Source organism: Protopterus annectens, chromosome 4.part1 (assembly GCF_019279795.1).
Source record: "Protopterus annectens isolate FY-2018-M chromosome 4.part1, PAN1.0, whole genome shotgun sequence".
In the NCBI taxonomy this organism is placed as follows: Eukaryota; Metazoa; Chordata; order Ceratodontiformes; family Protopteridae; genus Protopterus; species Protopterus annectens.
This window is the reverse complement of record NC_056734.1, coordinates 916,610,372-916,631,262: the sequence shown is the minus strand read 5'-3', so window position 1 is coordinate 916,631,262 and position 20,891 is coordinate 916,610,372. Positions and strand designations below refer to the sequence as shown.

Below are 20,891 nucleotides of genomic sequence, written 5' to 3'. Positions count from 1 at the left end.
TGTTCAATTTATTGTTTGTTAAAACTTAAAGCTTTGGAAAGACAGCAAAAACATGTTTTATATATAATATTTTGATACATTTTAGCATGTTTGTAAAAGTTAAAAAATGTAAGTTAATGTATATTGACAGTTTTGATTTTATCTTATTCCTTAGGCAGTTTTTCATTGAGTTTATTTTTTGATGCCATTAATTTGTGTCATATGCTGGCTGGAATGTGCTATCTAAATGGTTTGTTCTGATTGTGATTTTATCTGATGAAATCCTAGTAATTGTAGTGGACCATAATGATTATTTACTGATTAAAACTGGTTTGGAAACCTTCTACTCCTTGGCTGCACAAATATGTAATATTAACATCCTCAAACCATGCAACAAAGCACAGACCTCTATAGTTAATATAGCATGAGGCATTAGTAGATCTAGTCTAGAAAGAAAATGAAATCTGGGGCTAAATTTCAGGTAGAAGACAGACTATAAAAATCACAGAAACAAGAAATAAAGCAGTTTCTGTTAAGAAACAAAGAAGTGTTTTTCTAACTAATTGACAGAACAGACTTGATTAACACCATACTGAAATTATTTTTAGGGTTAAGGATGACTTTAAGAAAGACTGCAAGAATAAGTAAAATGTTTAAAATGCCCTACCAGGGAATCATACAACAAATGGAACGGCCCCATCATGTTGGCTCCAAAGCACAATGAAACAATCAGGTGCTGAAATGACTTTAGGAAGCTGAACAGCACGTTGATGTTTGAAACCTACCCAATGGCTGTTGGGGAAGGCAAAGTTATTTTTTCTCTGCCCTCCTCACAGCTGACCGGTAGCTTCTCTACTCATTCGCTGGGTCTATCAGACTTGCCTTAGCATCCACCGAGCTCAAGCCAGGTGAGGCCAGTGTGAAGATCAAGTAACAATTAAATCATGTCATTTTTTTTTATCAAAACCAAGGAATGGTAAAGCATTCTTTCACTGCCAGGGAGTATGTCCTCCCCCTCCCCCCTGCAGCCTACACACTGCATCAGTAGATACAACCTTTGGCAGCCCACAGCTACATCAGTAGATACATCCCCTGGCACCCCACAGCCAGCATCAGTAGATACACTCCCTGTCAGCCCACATGCTGCATCAGTAGCTACACCCCCTGGCAGCCTCCACACTACATCAGTAGATATACCGTCTGGCAGCCCCCACGCTGCATCAGCAGATACCAGCCCTCACGCTGCATCAGCAGATACACCCCTTTGCAGCCCACATGCTGCATAAATAGATACACCCCTTGGCAGCCCCCACACTACATCAGTAGATATACCTCCTGGCAGCCCCCAAACTACATCAGTAGGTACACCCCATGGCAGCCCACATGCTGCATCAGCAGATACACCTCCTGTCATGCCACATGCTGCATCTGCAGATACACCCCCTGGCATGCCACATGCTGCATTTGCAGATACACTCCCTGGCATGCCACATGCTGCATCACTAGATATATGTGCACTTCGAGCATGCTCAACCTCTGACCAAGCACTATATGCACTTTGCAGCATGAAGCTTGCCAGACTTGTAATGCTGCTAACCTAGACACTCCTTTTCTCAGGATGGGGAAGCTGATGTTGGCTACTTACTCCTACACTTACCGCCAGGTGGTCTCTCCTGCACCTGGGATGCTACTTGAACATGTGTCATCTGGATCAGTAAGACTTTAGCCCTCTGCAACATGGGGCTACTAAAGACTATAACATTCTTGACCAAATTCAGTCTAACAAGGGACACAAACAGATCCCTCTGATGACTGAAGCTAAAGAACAGACAGCTTTTTCAGCATGAAGGTACTTATTCCACTATACTGTGCTTCCATTTGTGCTACATAGTATTGTTGTAGCAAACTTTCAATCATTAATGGACAGAGTCCTAAAACTCAGTACAAACATAATGCTGTTGCTTGCCTAGATAACATAGTAATACACTGAAAGGTTTGAAACTCACATCTATCAAAGGTACCAGATGTACTAGCCAGTCTGTGACACGCCAGTTTAACTATCAATGCCTTCATTGGGTAAATTATTCTAAACAGAAGTACAATATTGGCTTATGCCATTGGTAAGGGTCCCAGAAAGAAAAAAAGTGTGCAGCTGTGAGAAACTGTCTTATTCCTGATACCAAAAAACAAGACAGGGAAATTTGGGGATTGCTGAGTAGAATTGAAAATTTTACCTCAGTTTGTTTCAATGCCAAAGGGAAAAATTACCTTTAAAGTTGAAAAAATGATACGTACAGAAGAGATTGCTATCTATAGAGTCTGTATTAGCCTCTCTAGATTTCAACAAGTCTTTCAAAGTATATAGTCAAGCAATAGCAATAGGCCCAGATTCAGTGCACTCACAGACCTTTGATGGTGAAGATCATCCAATACATTGCTTAAGCCAAAAAACTGACAAGAGCAAAAAACAATTATCACACTGTTGAGAAGGAATGCTTGGAAATCAAGTGGACATTATTTTCATCAAAGAGTTACCTTCATATTTGAAGATTTGTTCTGGATACACACCAGAGCCCACCCCTATGACTGAATAAACATTAGGATGTTGGCACAAACCTGTACATGTGGGTACTTTGCCCGCAGCATTTAGGATACATAGTAAAACCCAGACTAAGCTCAAGTCACCATAATACATATATGGCCTATCTAGGACTCACAGTCTATTGGGCCTGAAAGTGAGGTTTCAAACAAGGGAGGTAGGTTAGTATAACATAGTCTGGTATTTTTCACCAGAATGATGTCTCAAAATGATGTAATTATGGTGCACAACTATAATTAGAGCTGCATCTCTAAAAACAAAGCAAATGTATATAAGACAGCAAACATAAATGTTGCTTGAAATAGTCAGGTACAATTTTATATTAGATGAGAGGATTTCTGCATGGTTCAGTTAATAGAACCAATTATTTGAGGTAAACGAAGCTTGCAGGATCTTTACAAATTCAAAGAGAAGTTGGCCTCCTGTGGCTAGGCAGTTGTGTGTGCCTGGAAGTTTGGTTGTTGGCAGTGTGCTGTAAGAAGAAGAGTGGGTTATGCCTGAAAAAATCTAGATATTTTCCATCAAAAGGATTCAGAGAGAACAGAGCTTGTGAGAAGCAACTATTTGCTGTGCACATTAATTCTCATTCAGAAAGAAATTACTGGAACACGTGTGAGGGAGTATGTTCCTTTATTTTTGTGACTGAGACTTTAAAGGAAAGAATGTGTTTTGATTGACTTTACAAAAAGTTATTTCCTTTAGTGTACCTGTTTACATGAGAAGAGTCTGCATTACTGACTTAGGTTCATAGGTTGATACTAGGCTATCTGCCCAAGGGCATTTATAAGCCTAGCCAGACTGTGTTTGGCTTTCACCACCCTTTTAGATTAGTTGACTGTGCCTCTGTATAGTAGGTCACAGAAGATAGCCCTTTTAAGGTTAGTTTACTGTGCCTCTGTCTAGTAGGGACACAGAAGAGATCCCAGGGGTAAACCTACGATCTCCCATCCACTCGTCAAAATTTCTCTTGAAGAGGGTCATTGAGGGGCTCTGCCTAACATGGATTGGGATTTTGTTCCAGAGTGAGGGGAGCATCTGGGATATGAATCTGTCCCTCCAGCATGTCCTATTTATTTCTGTGCTGAGGTTTAAGTCCCTGGAGCATGTAGCTCTAAGGGATTTGAATTTCCTGAGGTGGAGCATGTCCATTAATTCTGGTTTGGACATGGCTTTATAAGTCAGGCACAGATCGCCTCTGAGTAGGCGGTAAGCAACTGAGTAGAGCTGGAGTTTCTTTAGCCTAACTGCATAGGGCATCTGTTTGAGTCCCTTGATACTCTTGGTGAGGTACTTTTGGGGTCTTTCTAGTTGCTGCAGGTGTCGGGTAAGGTACATCCCAAATGGAGCATTGTATTCAATTATGGGCCTGATGAGTGATGAGTAGAGGGGTACAATGACCTCTCTTGATCTAGATGTGAACCCTTTCATGATAAGGTGGGCTATGTAGAAGGTCTTTCTAACCACTTTGGCAGCGTGATTGTCAAAGGAGAGATTGCTATCTACTTGGATCCTCAAATCCCTAATTACTGCTTCTGTGCTTAATGGATTACCACCTATGTGGTAATTTGTGGGCACTTTGTTTTTCCCAAAGGGGGTGACTATGCACTTTATGGCATTTAGCTTTAGGCCATGGCTCTGGCACCAGTTATCTGTCTCTGTGAGACCCTTTTGGAGGATGCTTGTGTCAGTCGGCGAGTCAATTATGTCACCCAGTTTGCAGTCATCTGTGAACTTGGTCAGCCATAGTCCTCCCGTGTTAGCCTGTACCTCAGAGAAATATATACCGAACAAGAGAGGTCCCAGGACTGAGCCTTGTGGGATGCCACTTGTAACTGGTTTAGAGTCTGACATGGCACCTGCAATTCTGACCATGTGGGTTCTATCCCTGAGCCAGTTTGCAACCCATCTTGTGACATAGGGGTTGATATTTAAGCTGGTGAGCTTATGTATGATTCCCAAGTGGGGTATTGTGTCAAAGGCTTTTGTGAGGTCTAGGTAGGCTGTGTGGACTACCTTCCCTTCATCAATGGCCTTGGTGACTGTTTCAAAGAAGTTGACCAGGTTCAAGAGGCAAGATCTGCCCATAACAAAGCCAAATTGGGTAGGATCCAGTATTTGGAGGTTCCCAATGTCTTTGTTTATGAGTTCCATGATGATACGCTCCATAGCTTTGCAGACCAGGCTAGTCAGGCTTATAGGGCGATAGTTTCCGGGGTCCATTGTGGCACCACCTTTGTGGAGTGGGACCACTGTTGCTGTACGCCATTCCTTGGGTACATATCCTGTAGTAAGGCTGAGATTGCACAGTGACTTTATGTGAGGGTTCAGTTCTTCTTGGAGCTCATGTAAGATGCAGCCCGGGACACAGTCCGGTCCCACTGATGCTGTGTTTTTTGCTTTGGAGAGGGCAGCTCTCACCTGTGCATCTGTGATGTCAGGGAGGCTACACTCTGTTGGGATAGACATTTGCTCTTTTGGGGAGGAAGGGGTGGAGAAGTTTGCACTGAAACTGTCTGCCAGGATGTTGGCAATGTCTGTGGGTTCAGTGTATTTTTTGTCATTTTGCACTAACTCAGAGCATATCTGGGAATTGCCACCCAGGTTCCTGTCATAACTAAAGAAGGCCTTGTGATTATCTTTAGCATCTTGTGCAATTTTTCTTTTGAAGCGGTCTTAGATAATGTTATGAGGAATCGTAGTTTCTTGCTAGTACTGATCAGAGATGCCTTCCCTTTTTGGGATTTTGCTCTATCATGTAGTAGCTTCCTCCTTCTGTTGTATAGCTTATTTATGGCTGGGGTCCACCAGACAGGTCTCCTGCCTTTGGAGGAGTGAGTCTTGGTTTTATTTGGGATAGCATGATCCATGCATTCCTGTAGGTGTCCATAGAATGCGTTTGTAAAGGATTCTGCATTTTGGGACATGTTTTCCACTGTCCCGGGGGCTTTGAAGGATTCCACCTCAGTTTTGAGAAGTGTGAAGTTTTCTTTTGAGAAGTTCTTCACCGTGGTTTCCTTGGCTGGGGGTGGGGACGGGATATGGATGTCCAGTGAGATTAATTTATGGTCAGATCTTACCAATGAGGGGTATACCTCTGGTATGGAACATAGAGTCCCCATGTTGGTGATGATCAGGTCCAATATGTTTTCCCCTCTTGTGGGAGTGGTGACCATTTGTTCCATAGCATTTGAGTTTATAAATTCTAGCAACCATTGGGTGAGGGTATTGGGGCTTGAGTAGTGCTCCCAGTCTACACACACATACACACACTTGTTTTAGTTTACAATAAAACTGTATTTATTTCATCAACTTGTGGACTCTGGTATATTATATTAAGTATATGCATGCTCTTGTGCTGTCTCTCACACACACACACACACACACACACACACACACACACACACACACACACACACACACACACACACACACATATACACACACAAAGTCTAACATATCAATTTGTAAATGAGTAAAACGAGCACAGTAGCAGTTTAGTTTCAAGTGCTTTATCACTGAAATGGCTGCATCAAATAAATAAATAAACTATATCCAAGGTCAGTAGGCCATATTTACAAGTGGTCAAGCCATTGGTGGATGAGGGACTTTAGTTCCTACATTTTGTACCATTGTGAGTTTGACTGTGGTGGGGTATATTTTCCAAGATGGTTTCCTCCTTTTTATCCACTGTGGCGTGAGCATGAAGTTGGTACATACAATTTGAGGAAGTGGTGCGTTATGGCTCCATATAGAGGATGCAGTGGGGAAGGGCTTGTCACCCTGCAAAAACAAAGATTTTCTTGCAATTTTCTACTGTTTTTGAATAACTGGTTTTGATATTTATTTTTCAAAAAAGAGTGAGCCAAGTGAGTGCGCTTCAGTTGCTCAGAGTTAACCCTTAATAGGGACTGGGGCAAGGTATCCACATAAGCAGTACAAGGGAACTGTCCTCACTAGCAAAAACACATCTTTTATCCCTTGGTTGTTTAGCTGACTGTTTCATTTTTATTTTGACAACTGTGTGTTATTGATTTTTTTAAATGTTCTGGCACTTATTTATCCAGTTATTAATGTTATTGTTATACTGTCATATGAGTATACACCGAAGACTACATATTAGACAAGCTTTTTATGCAAGGGTTATTTAATGTCATAATAGGGAGGTAAGTTATATTTGAAAAAGGCATTACCTGTGGACTGTGTGCTGCCAGCAGTTAGTACAGACAAACTTGTGTTTATCACATGTGATGTTGAAGTTGCTGATATCTGTCGAGTTGTTGTAACTTTAAATAAGAACAAAACACGGATTAGTCACACGTGTATATGCAAAGACTATATTCCATAAATGTGTATATTGTCTATCTGTTTGACCATCTGAAACACACACATACACACATGCACGCACACACACAGCCTTAGCAACTGCAGGATCCAAATTAAAAAGCCTCATTTCTCGTCATGCAGCCCCACCACCTCTAGCCATAGTCATTTGCCAATACTGCATTTACAGCATACCTGTCAACTTCTTTGATCAAGAAGTCTGGACAAAGGCAAAAATAATAGCGGAGCAAATGCCCAGAATCATGGAAAACTTAAATTTTACTCCAATTCACTTAAAAAGTTAATACTATAACAGTGTTTGCATCACTCTGCATTTTCTCAACAATAGAAAGTATGAAACTCTGAAGTCTGGTATTATTGATTGACTGTAATCCACAGTAATGTATTCACTTCAGAAGTTTGAAATATCACAAGCCTGAATTTCATAAGCAGGAAGACCAAAAGCCTGAAAATTCAAAATCCTGAAAACTCAAAAGCCTGAATCCCATAAGACTGAAAACACATAGGATACATATACTGACTGAAGACAACACAAAGCAGATTACATTCCACCAAATATAAGCAGGGGGCAAGCCCCCCCCCCAGCAGCCCCCACACTCCCTGCTACTTAAATATATCATCTCCAAGATTGCACTTCACTACACTTTCATGAGTTGTGTTGTAGTATAGCAAGTTAAAAGGGAACATTACTAAGGTTATAACAGGCAGTCCTGAAACGTGTGATGGTATGTTTGCCATTTTTTTCTGTGAAGTGCAATCTTAGAGTTAATATATTTAATTAGCAGAGGGTGTGGGAAGCACAGCCCCCCACATGTGGGATGCAAGGGGGCTTAGTGAAAAGTGCTATCCTTTGTCTTGTATGTGTTTTTGTGTGTCCTTGTACTGGAATATTGTTATTCCTTGTGTTCTATATATTTTCAGCCTTTTGGGATTCAGGCGTTTGAGTTTTCAGGATTTTGAATTTTCAGGCTTTTGGACTTCCAGCTTATGAAATCCAGGCTTGTGATATTATAGGCTTCTGAAGTGAATCCACAGTAACTGACCAGAAAATCCAAACTTGTATGATGGACAGGACAAAAGCATGACAAAATCAGTCAGGGATATTCTCTAAAAAATCGGACATGGTTTGATTGATTTTTTCCTTTGGTCCGCAAGAGAAGACCTCTTCATTTTTTTCTAGTTCCTGAAACTTTAATAGATCATGATTAGCTGTCTATGATGCAGGAGTGTAATACTGCCATTTTGTTAATGAAACACTAGTAGTGCTTTTCTGGTAAAGGCTGAAACACTGTTCATTTCATTTGCAGCAAGCAGTCTGCTACAGTTTCAAGCAGAAGAGCCCTTTTTTGTTTCTGTTTTCTTTTTTTTTTTAACATCTTTTTTCTGAACTACAGATTACAGTGACAACTGTGAGGCCCTAGTTATGTGTGGGTCCTACTGTGTGCAGTTGACTCAATTTAATGAAGGGTGGCCCTGTACACATACACACATACTTGTGCGCAAAACTGGTATGCTGAACAAAGTTTTTATGCAGGTGTTATATAATGTTTACACAGCTTGCAATGTCTCAGAAAGGTCTTACCTGTAGACTGTGTGCTATCAGTGGTGTGGACAGCCTGATACGTGTAGGTTGATGTTGATCCTGCTTTATGTGTTGTAGTTGCTTGGAATTAAAACAAAGCATGGTTGGTTTGGTAATTCATTCATTCATTCATTCATCAAACATGATAACCATTTAACAAACATTTCAGTCATACATTTGATTCATGGCTTTACATTCACAAATCTAAATATACAATGGTAGTAGTGGATGAAGCAACCAAAAATGCAACACGTGTGTGTGTGTGTGTGTGTGTGTGTGTGTGTGTGTGTGTGTGTGTGTGTGTGTGTGTGTGTGTGTGTGTGTGAAGTGGAGAACTGTATGTGTGTTTGCCTGCATGCTCACATGGATGTATATAATATGGCAGACTACTTTTACTAATTGGGCACCCAGTGAGGATTGTAATGGTATCAACCAATTTTTAACTAAGGAATGAAACAATCTACTACTACACTTTTTGATAAGTCCTTTACTCTTTAGAAGTATGATAGCATTTACAGTTTATTTTTAAAAGGAAATAATTGTATACTTACAGTGAAGACATACTGTAAAATAATCGAAACAGCAGTCACCGAATTGTTGGCAAGCACTATCACATTTGCAGCCATATCCAATAGGAGTGCAGGAATTATCAACCCCAGGACAGCACTGTGGAGAAGGTCTGTCCTGGCAACCTAGAGAAGCCATGTTAGTTAGTGAAAAGTATGACAACAGTTGCAGAAGTTTAAATGCTGAATGCTGCAACAAGTGAAATAATTTAAACTGCACAAATACTACTTCTGCATTCTTATCATAGTCTATAGACTTAACAAACTAATAAACATTTGTTTAGCATGACTGAAAATTAATGGAACAGGACAAATTATATCAAAAGACATGCTTTCATATTGCTATATCCTTATATGGGTCCCCTTTAGAATATCAAAAACCCATATTACCGAAACCCATTTCATGGAGATGACAATATCAAATCTTCATTTACGTAAAACCTTAAACGAGTGAAAATGTTCACCGGGAAGGTAACCACTTGGCCACTATGAAGGTATTTGCCCTTTTCCCCACAATAGTGTGAACTCAGAGTTGGTATATATAGTTGGAGAGTATATGGGGTACAGACCCCCACATTAGGGGGTGTGGTGGGCGAAGCCTCCTACTTTGGTGAGTTTTAATCACTTTGATTTGTGTATGTTGTCCTGGTTGCCAAGTGGTTACCTTCCCAGTGAATGTTTTTGCTGGATTAAGGTTTTGTGTAAATGAAGATTCGATATTATCTCGATGAAATGGGTTTCACTGATATGGGTTTTCGATATTCTGAAGTAGACCCCCTTATATACCATGTAGTAACTGTTTCCTTATATTCCCCAGGCTCATGTGTGTGACTAGGCACATGGCATGTAATAAATATGAACAAATTTATTTCTTAAGATATGACATTTCAGTTACTACAAGGGCACTAAATGTCACATCAACTTAGTGAAAAAAGGACAAATGTGAATCAGCAAAGAAGCTAATTTTATCACGGCTGATGCATACCGGTTATATTTCATTTTGTCACAGGTTTCTAATATAACAATTATATATGCCACATCTTAACTCATGTATATGGATTAAACATCATACGAAAGGGAGGAGTACTTATTGGCTGGGAACCAACAGTACCAGAGTCTGATTTACAAATCATCAAATTCTGGCTACTCCTCTGAGAAGCACTCTGAAAACTGGTGAATAATTCAAAAAATCCTTACAATAACCCTGCATATACTGAAAGCTGCATACAAGAATGGGTATTGCTTTGCTGCTTCTTTGTTAATTTTAAGATGAAACCAAACACTGTTGAATGCAATGAACTGTAAGCTGGAAAAATGTGAATCATTAGCACAAATCTGATCTGGCCTCTTGAACGGCTAACAGACAAGGTTGTAGTGACATAAAATAGTCTTTCTAATGACATTGTGGTGGAATTCAGGAGTATATGAGGTAGTTTCTAAGTAATTTCAGTAGGTATAAAAGAAACAGGACTCTGATATGAGATACTGTAGGTGAGGACTTTATACTATATTCTGTGTTATTATGCTTTTAACATGGTACTGTTAAACTAAAATTATAACAGCATAATATATTGAACCAAGGCTGATAGGAAAGGGTTTACTTAAAGAAAGAAAGAATGATTCACACTAATTAAGTGAAAAATAGCTGATGTCTAACAACCAAGGCTAAATTTAATAGAGATAAAGTAATAAGGAAAGCAACACAGCCCAGATTAAATGAGAACATACCAGGTTTTGATTATAAATACTCTAGAAGGCATTAAACATCATAAGAGGCAATACTGGCAGTAAACAACGAAACAGGATGAAAAAATCGATATAGAAAAAAATGGAATATTTAGTCTGTCTTAACTTTTTGTTAACTGGGTTAGTCTCGGGGCCTACTTCCAAAGAGACTCAAGCTGGTGTTTAATTTGTCTAGAGGAATTTTGTTAGGGCAACTTTCTTACTCCTTCCTATAACTGCTATGGGAACATTAACATTACTAATGGTCCATGGGTATGATCTCACCACAATATAAGCCCTTTGTATATGAATCTACACTGTGAAAATGCTCCACATTTAACATACCATAACCATTATAAATACGGGACAAATTTTCTACTATGATTTTTACAGTTCTGCCTCTTTTAAACACTATCTTTGGTGGTCCAAGTGTTTTATCTAAAAGACCTGTGGGTTGCAGTGATATTCTGCAATTTTTCTCCATAATCTTTCCAAAGTCTTCAATACAACCTGCATAAGTCAAAACCATAGTTTGATCATACTCTGTAAAGACCGTCCATTCAATTAAAGTGTTAGTGTCATATAAAATTGGGGTAAATGTCTCAGATCTACCATTAGGAATTAAATCCCCAATTTTATAAATCATCCTTTACAGATAACCTCTTTACAAAATGTTGAAGACAATTCAAGCTTAAACTGCTGCCAAGATTCAAAAAAGAGAATTGTGAGTGATAAGGATGAAACAGCCTTGCTGGAAAGAAACATCTAAGTTGAGCTTGCAGTACTCTATAGAGAACAGAGTCGGAAAGCTTCATTTGCCAATTGTAGATATTAAGGAAGGCAGCAGAAGGTTGTCAAGCATCACGATGGGTATCAAAAAGTCTTAGATTTGAGGCTGAAGTCATGCAACAATTTATTAAAGGCTATAATTTTGTGGATCTACTGGCTTATAAAGATCTAAGATTTTAAATGTATACATATATATATATATATATATATATATATATATATATATATATATATATATGGGATCCGTAAAAATGCTTGACTGCATCTTTCACTGAATCCCAATTTGGTGAGCATACTTGTGCGAAACTGCTGTTCACCAGGACAAAAATGTGTTTGGAATATTGGACATTGTCAAAATGAACTCTAGTGGTGGAGATTGGAAGAACTTATTAAAGAAGAGAGAAACTCAGTAGCAGCTTAAGTTACCAACAATGTTTCCACCCGGTCTGAATAAGACTGTTTCTATTGCTCCCATGTTGCTGGAAAGGGCTAATAGATTTTAGTAATATATATATATATATATATATATATATATATATATATAAAATTTTAAACATTTATTTATTTATGTATGTGAATTTCGGTTTTACATTACTATAAGTAATTACTATAAGTAAGTAGATACTATATGTTTATATATGAATTTTAGCAGGGTTTTTGAATGTATTCAACATTTCTATGACATGGTTTCTTTAATGTTATGTATAAAACTTTTTGGAATTGATGAGGTTCAATTATGATGTCATTAATTGAAAGTATTCCAATAGTTCATTACAGGAGATGAAAGTGCTTAATACTAATAAATTACTAGATTTTTATTTTTATTTCCTGAGTGCATTTTCTACAAGGATGGTATTTCAGTTATTTTAGTGACATTTGTATAGTAAAATTAAATTTTGAAGTTTCAAAGGATCAAATGAGTGAACATTACGAATGCAAGCAGCATTCTTTAGCACAGAAAGAGAATGCAAGCTAGCTCTTTAGACATACAAAACTATAGTTAAGATATGAATAAATCAATGACAGTACTTAGAATGCAATGTTTAATACAATATGTGAAGTTCTGAAAATAGTGTCACCAAAAACAGCAGGGAAGAAACTTTCACTGGGACAATGTCCATTTAGGATTATGTAGTAATTCATGCATTGCTAAACATATTGTAGGCTGGCCTCGTGTAGGCATGTTTAGGTTGGTGGGCTATCTAAAGATGAAAGATGTTGACATTTAGTTTGTGTGTTTGAGACCATTTCTTTTTTAAATATCTTGCTATTTCAGCTACTGAAATAACTTATATGGTGTCAGCAATGTAAAGTCTTACTTTTAGCTAAAAACAAAAAGTCCTAATGTATTAAAAAAAATAATTGTTAGTAAAGCTGTGGGCAATATATTGACTTCTCAGTCCATTGTCAAGAAAACCAAGAAGCTAAGATTAAGTTGTGGATTTAGGCAGGGGAAACAGTCATGTTAAAGTATCAAGGGAATGCTTCAACATCTTCAGCTGATTCCCTTCTGTAATGCAAATCAAGAAGAAAAGAGTCCAGCATCACAACAAATGCCAAACAGAAAATAAACATGATACATTGGTGTTCAAACATGAATCTCTAGCAATAAAATGTTGCCAAAAGACTAAATTTAATATAGAGGTATCCACAATCCTAAGCCCATAAACTGAATCTAGCAACACATAGTGGGTTTAGATTCATGGATTTGAATTATTAAGTTCTGCATCTGGATTAAGGCATGACAAAGCAAAGGTACAAGTTGCAACTTTTTTCATGTAGCATAGAGTAAAGAAATTAATATTTATATTGATTTTTGGTTGTTGAGGAAGACAAAAAGACTTTTAAAAAGTTTATGCAGCACTCTAAACACAGAAAAGCACACATTTGAGCAATGACTTTTCACATCTAATGAAGGTACCAAAAAAAAAAACCTTACATAAACAAAATTAAAACCTTGAGGAACAGACTAGAAATTTAGTGAAATACAAGTGTCACATAAAAAGAGAGAAATGTTTATGGGAGTACTAATGATAATGTGATAAGCAAGCATTTTCTGTGAAAATAATTAAACACTGGAAAAGGATACTGATGTACATTTTTGCCAATACAATTATAGGATTTCAAATGACAAAGCTAACAGAAGAGCAAGATGTGTATAATATAAAACTTCAGCATAATGTTGTTGTTGTTATATCTTTCGGCTTTTCCTGGTTAAGGGTCACCACAGCAGAACTCCAGTCCGCTAATGATTGGCAGTATATTTTTACGTACCGAGTTGCCAGCTCTGATGCACAACCTTCAATGAAGGTACGCAACTTCAGCATAATATTAAGAGAAAATTGAAGTATACAGAGAATGTTAATAAAGGACAACAGCCCTGGTTACAAAGAAGACAGACTGCAAGTACTAAGAAGTTATATACAGCATATAAAATGATAAACGATTGGTTAGGAGGATACCCAAAGAAAGAAAAGAGCACAATAAATGTAGTTATAACCATGAGGATAAAACTTGACCTGTATTCAATAATATTAACTGGAAATGTGGATCACTAAGCCATTTTACAAATATGTGTAATGCAATGAAATGCAGTAACAACAGTAAACTAAAAGTGGTATAAATTATAGGTGAAAAAGTTAATGCATACCTATGCTTGAGAAATCTAAATTTAGACTCAGATAGTGAACTTTTGATTGATACCATTGACTTGTGTAATGTAAATATATAGAATCTAGATCACTCTGTGAAAGTGCTAGCAGGGATTGCATCAATAAGCACCACAGACAGCATACTAACCACCATAAAGCCTACCAACAGAAACATTTTGTGGAAAGAGCAAGGTATATTGTTGAATCAATGCAAGCAGAAACACTAGAAATGAGAATCCAGAGACTAGAGATATTTTTGGAAAATGCAAAGGTCTGTTTACAGGCTTGGAATGCCCACCTAGACAATACAGCTTAAAACTTAAACTTGAAGTGGTAGCTGGGATTTTGGCAGCTGTGATTCATACCACCAGAAATATTTCGGTATCAACTGGGATTCGACTCAAGCATAAGCTCAAGCATACAGAGCAAGTAAGGGTAATGGCGAAACAAAGAGATCACTTGAAATGTGTCAACAGTGTGATGACTTAAATCAAACCTAACACAATTGTAAGTGGTGCAGATAACCAAGAGATAAATACAGCTTTTACAAAAATAGAATTATCATTTAAACACTGTAGACAAGCTTGTGACATTGATGAAAAGGCTAAATACTCTTCAGTGCCTTGGCTTTTGATAATATAAACTAAATTACCAAATTCCCAGACTGTGTACATATAATACAGTGCTCTAATAATATTTTTTAGAAATAAACACGTTGATCAAAAGTAAGGACCAATTTCGATAATTTATAACTGGACAATTTATTATAATAACAGTTGATAAGCGCTTTCGCTAAACAATAGCTTAATCAGATTGTTTAGCGAAAGCGCTTATCAGCTGTTATTATAATAAATTGTCCAGTTATAAATTATCGAAATTGGTCCTTACTTTTGCTCTTCATCAACGTGTTTATTTCTAAAAAGTTTTTTGTTCTAACGAGAGCGTTTGCCTATGTGAGCAGCATTTTTGTTTATATGCTCTAATAATATTGACTCCTCTAGATGCCATTTGAAATTTTATCAACAATACAAGTATTGAAAAGGACAGTGGTTGTATATAATAAAAGAGAGAGTTTATATTATCCACAGCATACAGGTCTGGATCAGACCAATGCTGATCATGATCACTGGCCAAACTGTACTACCATGACATTAAAATATATGGACTGTGTACTAAAGAAAGGCTTAAAAGTTGACCTAGAGATTCTAGATGCTTTATTAGAGATGTCACAATGGCAGGGCATCAACATTCTAAAGGTTTTGGGGTTTTGGGGTACTCTCCTGTATTTGCCCAAATTCATACCCAATTTGTTTCAAGTTTATTTGCTACTACTGAAATTCTAAGGAAATGAATTTCTGTGGAACAGGATCATAGTTTTAGATAAGTACCATTGGCACCTACCCAGGGCCACTACAATTCAGAAAATCCATTAATCATTAAATTTGTTACCACATAGCCTCAGGTAGGACCTTTTATCTGCATGCTGTTCACCTAGTACTCTATTGAATGAAATCCATTACCAATGTCTAGACTACATATGCACATACTGAAAACAAAGTATTAGTGTATATGACTATGGAATGTTTTATGAATATATTTAGGGGTGGTCTTTAACTGACAAGTCAGACCATAAGCCGTTCAAAGCATTTTTCAGAAGCCTTTGCACTGAGTCCAGTACTTCTTCAGTGAATTAATCTAACTTTTCAGCATTGTGAAATAAAAGTGAAATAAAATCCTGGCAAAATATGCATATATCTGACATTCTCATCCGGGCTTACCTCAGTGAAACTAACAATTAATTGTGCTCAGTGAGTTAGGGGTGCTTGCTCTATGTATATTCTGCCCACTCATGAATAACAACATATAATGAGTTCATATTTTATTCTGAGAAAGATCCAGCAATGCAGAATTTAAGGCTGGCAGTCCTAAAGGGTTGGTCTGAGGAATAAAATAAATTATCCTTATTAAGTCATCTATTGCTTATATACCACCTCCATATAAGCAGCTTTAGGAATGGGTTTATAGATATGCATGCCAGGAAAAAAAACCCTTAGCCAGATGTTTTCTTGATTTGCTAATCAATCAATTGCTTACTAAATATGAGTTGAACTTGACCTTTGCCAGATAACAATATAATGTAAAAGGGAGTTATACTTTGCTAGTGGTTGTGCAATAGTGGAGTTAGTATATAAAAGTAAAGGGGTGTGAAGGTGAAAGCACCCACATAATTGGTAGTTTTTATTTTTATTTATGATGTGTACAAAGATGTAATTATGCATAGCTGGGGTAAGTGAGCACAATTCAGCAAGTGCCATTTTTGCAAAGAGTTAGAATCCTTTACATCCTGTGTAGAAGGTCCTGTAAAGCCAAATTCACAAGTAAAGTATAAATATTTTTGACTAAACTGATGAAGTAAGATATTCCTGAATAATACATTTAGAGAGGTGTTTAATTTATTAAGTAAGTTGTCTGCTTGCTGTGCTGCAAAAGTTGTGTCAGTGGGTATTGTGCAGTTTAGTGTAGTACTCACAGCTTGGCTAGTTTCTAAGTAGGCAAGATTCTATCGGTTTCAACAACTGATTATTTATGTTGTTTCGTAATATCACATAAATGTGTACGTGTGTGTGTGTGTGTGTGTGTGTGTGTGTGTGTGTATGTGTGAGACAGAGAGAGAGAGAGAAAGAGAATGAGAGAGGCCATATATATGTGTCCATTCAAGTATTGAACTACTTTTAGTTAGCATTGTACTTTACAACCAAATGTATGCTGAGGTGGAGAGAAAATGTTCATACTCAAGACTTAATTATCTTAAGAAAAACTAACACTGTAGTAGGAAAAAAATAGAAAAGAGTAAAAAAGAGAGGGGGTCGAATTTTTATTTAAAAAAGAAACTGCAAAAACAACTTTGAATAAGGGCACTCTGCATTTATCAACGAATGTACAGATTGTAAGTTACAATGAGACAGTAAAACAAAGTAGGAACTGGTGTAAAGTATCTTTGGAGAGATTCTCACCCCAGTAGTTGCATACCAAAATGCCCCTGTGATTATAGTGTTGCATATGCATGTAAGACTGGCAGATATTATTCTGATAAACAATGATGGGATGAAGCTCATGCACTGTGAACCCTTTATCCATTGACCAGATGCAAGCCAGAAAGCTAAGTATTTTATTTAATTACACTTTGTTGACCAGTTTAATCCCACTAAGCCAATGTCCTCTTTTTACGGAAGACCCAAAGTGGTATTAAAACTGACAAGAAGAAATATGACAAGGGCACCTGAGAACATTCCCTCTTTTTGATAAGTGCCATGGTATCTTTTACATCCACTGGTTCTACCACCAGTTTAGGCAAATCGGGCCTCAGATTAATGTCAAATCTGAAGGTTGGCACACTGAAGAATGCAGCCCCCAACCCATTCCACATTGCTGTGTAAGTACTGAAAAATTAATTTAACTGCCTACTGTGGCAGTAGAATTTATATCCTTCTACACCAAAACAGACTGGACTATATGTTGAGCTACTGAAACTGTAAAGATTTTTTTTAAAGAAAGAAAGAAAGGAAAATAAAAATAAAATAAGCATAAATATCACTTTGTATATAACAGAAATTGAGAAAGATTAATCCTTAGCTATCCTCTGTAATACGCTGCACCAGGAAGATGTCTAGGATAGCAGAACCATTAACTTGCAATGCAAAGCACAACCATTTCTCCTTGTACAGCTGCTGTTAGAACTCATTCCTGGCAAAAGGCAAATCCACCAAACCATCCTTGTTGAGAAGTGCAGGTTAGGCAACGTTGTAAAGTTCCAACCAACAATTATCCAGTGTATATAACATCCTCTATTATCCTTCAAATAGACACTTTAATGGAAACAGTTAATTTAACATTTACCTCTGGTGTGAAAACTAAGGCCTAACAGGGATCATTCTTAACATTTTACAACAAACAGGTGGCTGTAATATTGTTGTAAAGAAGACAGGGGCAGTTCAGTTATTTAGTGCTGAGAGCAAAATTAGAAAGCACTGAACAATCAATGACCAGAGAAAATTGTAAACTTGAGATGAGACAAGTAGGGGATAGAAAGACATGGGAGCTGGATGTTAGATGACTGAAGACAAGGGAGGCAATAAACAGAAAATTTAAGGGAAAATATGTGAAAAACCACCATAGTCAAGGGTGATAGACAGTTGTGAGCTATAGTATCAAGTGAAAAATTAGAGGCAAAGTCAGTGGATGCCACATGAAAGGCAATTATAGAGGAAGAGCAGAAAGGAAGCAGACAGAGATGGGAACTTAGACATAACTGACATGGAGGGGAAGTGAGAAAATGAACATAACCACCCACAAGGACACAGAGCAGGTACAAAAAATAAGTGGTTTGAGGAATAACAGGAGGATGCATAGCTGAAGTTGAGGAAGGAGAGGAGGATGCATAGCAGAAGTTGAGGAAGGAGAGGAGGATGTATAGCAGAAGGTGAGGAAGGAGAGGAGGATGCATAGCAGAAGTTGAGGAAGGAGAGAAGGATGCATAGCAGAAGTTGAGGAAGGAGAGGAGGATACATAGCAGAAGATGAGGAAGGAGAGGAGGATGCATAGCAGGAGGTTGGTATAAGACCATAGGATCATAACAGGTTACTAGGCTATCAACCTGGAGGTCATGTCAAGCCTAGCCGTTTCATCCCAATGTAATACCATATATACTCTAGTCAACACTCAGCACTGTAGTTAGTAATGACTGCCCATGTCCAGGAGGGTTGCGGGTGCTATCCCAAGTATGAATTTACGGTGCACCATCAAGTCATCCAGGTTCCATTTGAACAGTGTCATAGAGCCGGTGTGCTTCCCATGAATTGGCAACCTATTACAAAGATGTGGCAGTCAATGGAAGATAAATCTTTCCCTCCAGCATGTCCTCTTCAAGTCACAGACCATATTTAGGTCCCTGGAATGGGTAGCTCTAGTCCCATTTGATTTATGAATTTGCAGCAAATTCATTAGCTTTGGGTCAGAGCTTGTTCTGTAAGCCAGGCATAAGTCTTCCATAAGAAGTCTTCCCTATATGAGAAAAAGAGGTAAGGAAACCAACAGCGAATAATAGTAGGTAGGTAGGTAGCGATTTCAGGGAGGAGTACAAGACGTAACATGGTGATCAGGTGATACTCCAGAAAGGATGATATCTGGGTAATAAGGAGGACTGAGGTGAAATATCCTGCAAGTAAAGTTGTATATAGGATAAGCAGTGATAAAATGGGAAGCACTGGACAGCCAGTTTGCAAATCAGAAGGAGTTTTGTTGACTAAAACCTTGGTTATCAACAAAATTAGGCTATTAGCCAGGGAGATATTATAGGTCAAGTTATACTAAAACCAATTTCAGTGCTTAAACATAATATAAAATGGAAATAAGAGGATGGGGTGAACATATGTACTGGTGCACTTGTGTAGTAGTGATCTATCTAAGGATTAGCTGTCAGTGTAATGAGCAGGAGGAAGGAAGTGGCTCAGAAATGCCATGATATGACGCTAGAGGGAAAATCGCTATAACTGTAACCTTCCCTAACAGCTACCTTACTGAGGAACGAATGGACTAAGGAGCATGATGACTAAATGAACTGTAGAAAACAGAGAAAGGCTTGAGACGTTGAGGGGAATTTGAGGTGTAGTCTGTTAAATAAAAGTTACTTTTGCTGACAGGGCTCTCAAACTGCTTTAAGAAGTGTTTTCTTTCAATAGTCATCCCATTCTAACTATAATTTAAGTAAACTTTGAAGATTAAGTGAAGTTCATAAAGTTGTGTTCCAGAGTGTAACTAGAATAGCATAAAATATAGATAACATTTCCTAACAAAACAATTTAGTCAGGGACCCAGGTACCTGAGATGATTGTTACTTCTCCTTTGATCATCCCATTGAAACTCTAGTCAAGAAATCTTTACTTATCATATTTTGCCCAGGTCTAAATATATTGTTTTCCTATATTCAGCACTGATCAGGTTCCCTTTGGTATGTAATTCACTCAACACATCAACAAACTCAAAAGATCCAGAGGTTTCTAAATAAAAAGATCCCTCGTCTCAATAACCTTAGTTATCAGGAGATGCTGGAAGAACTGTCCCTGTCCTCTGTCTTAAAACAAACTCCTAAAAGGTGATCTCTGTCTTGCTTATCATACCATTAGAGATCCAGTGGTCCTTGACCTCCTATATTTCAGAACGTTAAACAACTAAGCTAATGATAGAACCAAAGACCTCAATAGCAGGTAAACAGAATCCAGTGAACACATAGATTGATTATTCAGTACCTCACCCTTCCCTGGAATAAACTTTCTCTGCAGATATTCCTTTAGACTTAACCTGAGTGATTGGATGAGAACTCTGAAATTTACCCTGGGACTAGCTGTCCTCTCCCACCTTGAGAATGGATGTAAAGCATGAGGATGGTCATTAGAACTAAAATAGCCCTGAAACTCCCATATGAATGAATGACTACACAATCCTAAACTGATGTTTCCTTGCAAGACTGCAGCATACATCACTCACTGAGAGCATTAGCTGTCTAAAGAAGATGCATATTCATTTAGAGCACATTACAGAATGTCAGGCATAACTCAATTTCAGAACTTCAGGTGTTTTGTTCTTACAGAAATAAGAGTGGT

General features: G+C 37.8%; 1 protein-coding gene across 1 annotated transcript in view; it reads right to left on the bottom strand.

Annotated features, from left to right (window-relative positions):
- LOC122801342 (fibrillin-2-like) overlaps positions 1 to 20,891 on the bottom strand; it is a 662,974-nt gene that overhangs the window by 620,662 nt on the left and 21,421 nt on the right. Inside the window, exons 2-4 of the mRNA XM_044070882.1 lie at positions 9,053 to 9,193; positions 8,502 to 8,582; positions 6,769 to 6,861 (exon numbers count right to left, since the gene is read on the bottom strand). Coding sequence (XP_043926817.1) covers positions 6,769 to 6,861; positions 8,502 to 8,582; positions 9,053 to 9,193 — 315 coding nt within the window. The remainder of the gene's footprint in view (positions 1 to 6,768; positions 6,862 to 8,501; positions 8,583 to 9,052; positions 9,194 to 20,891) is intronic.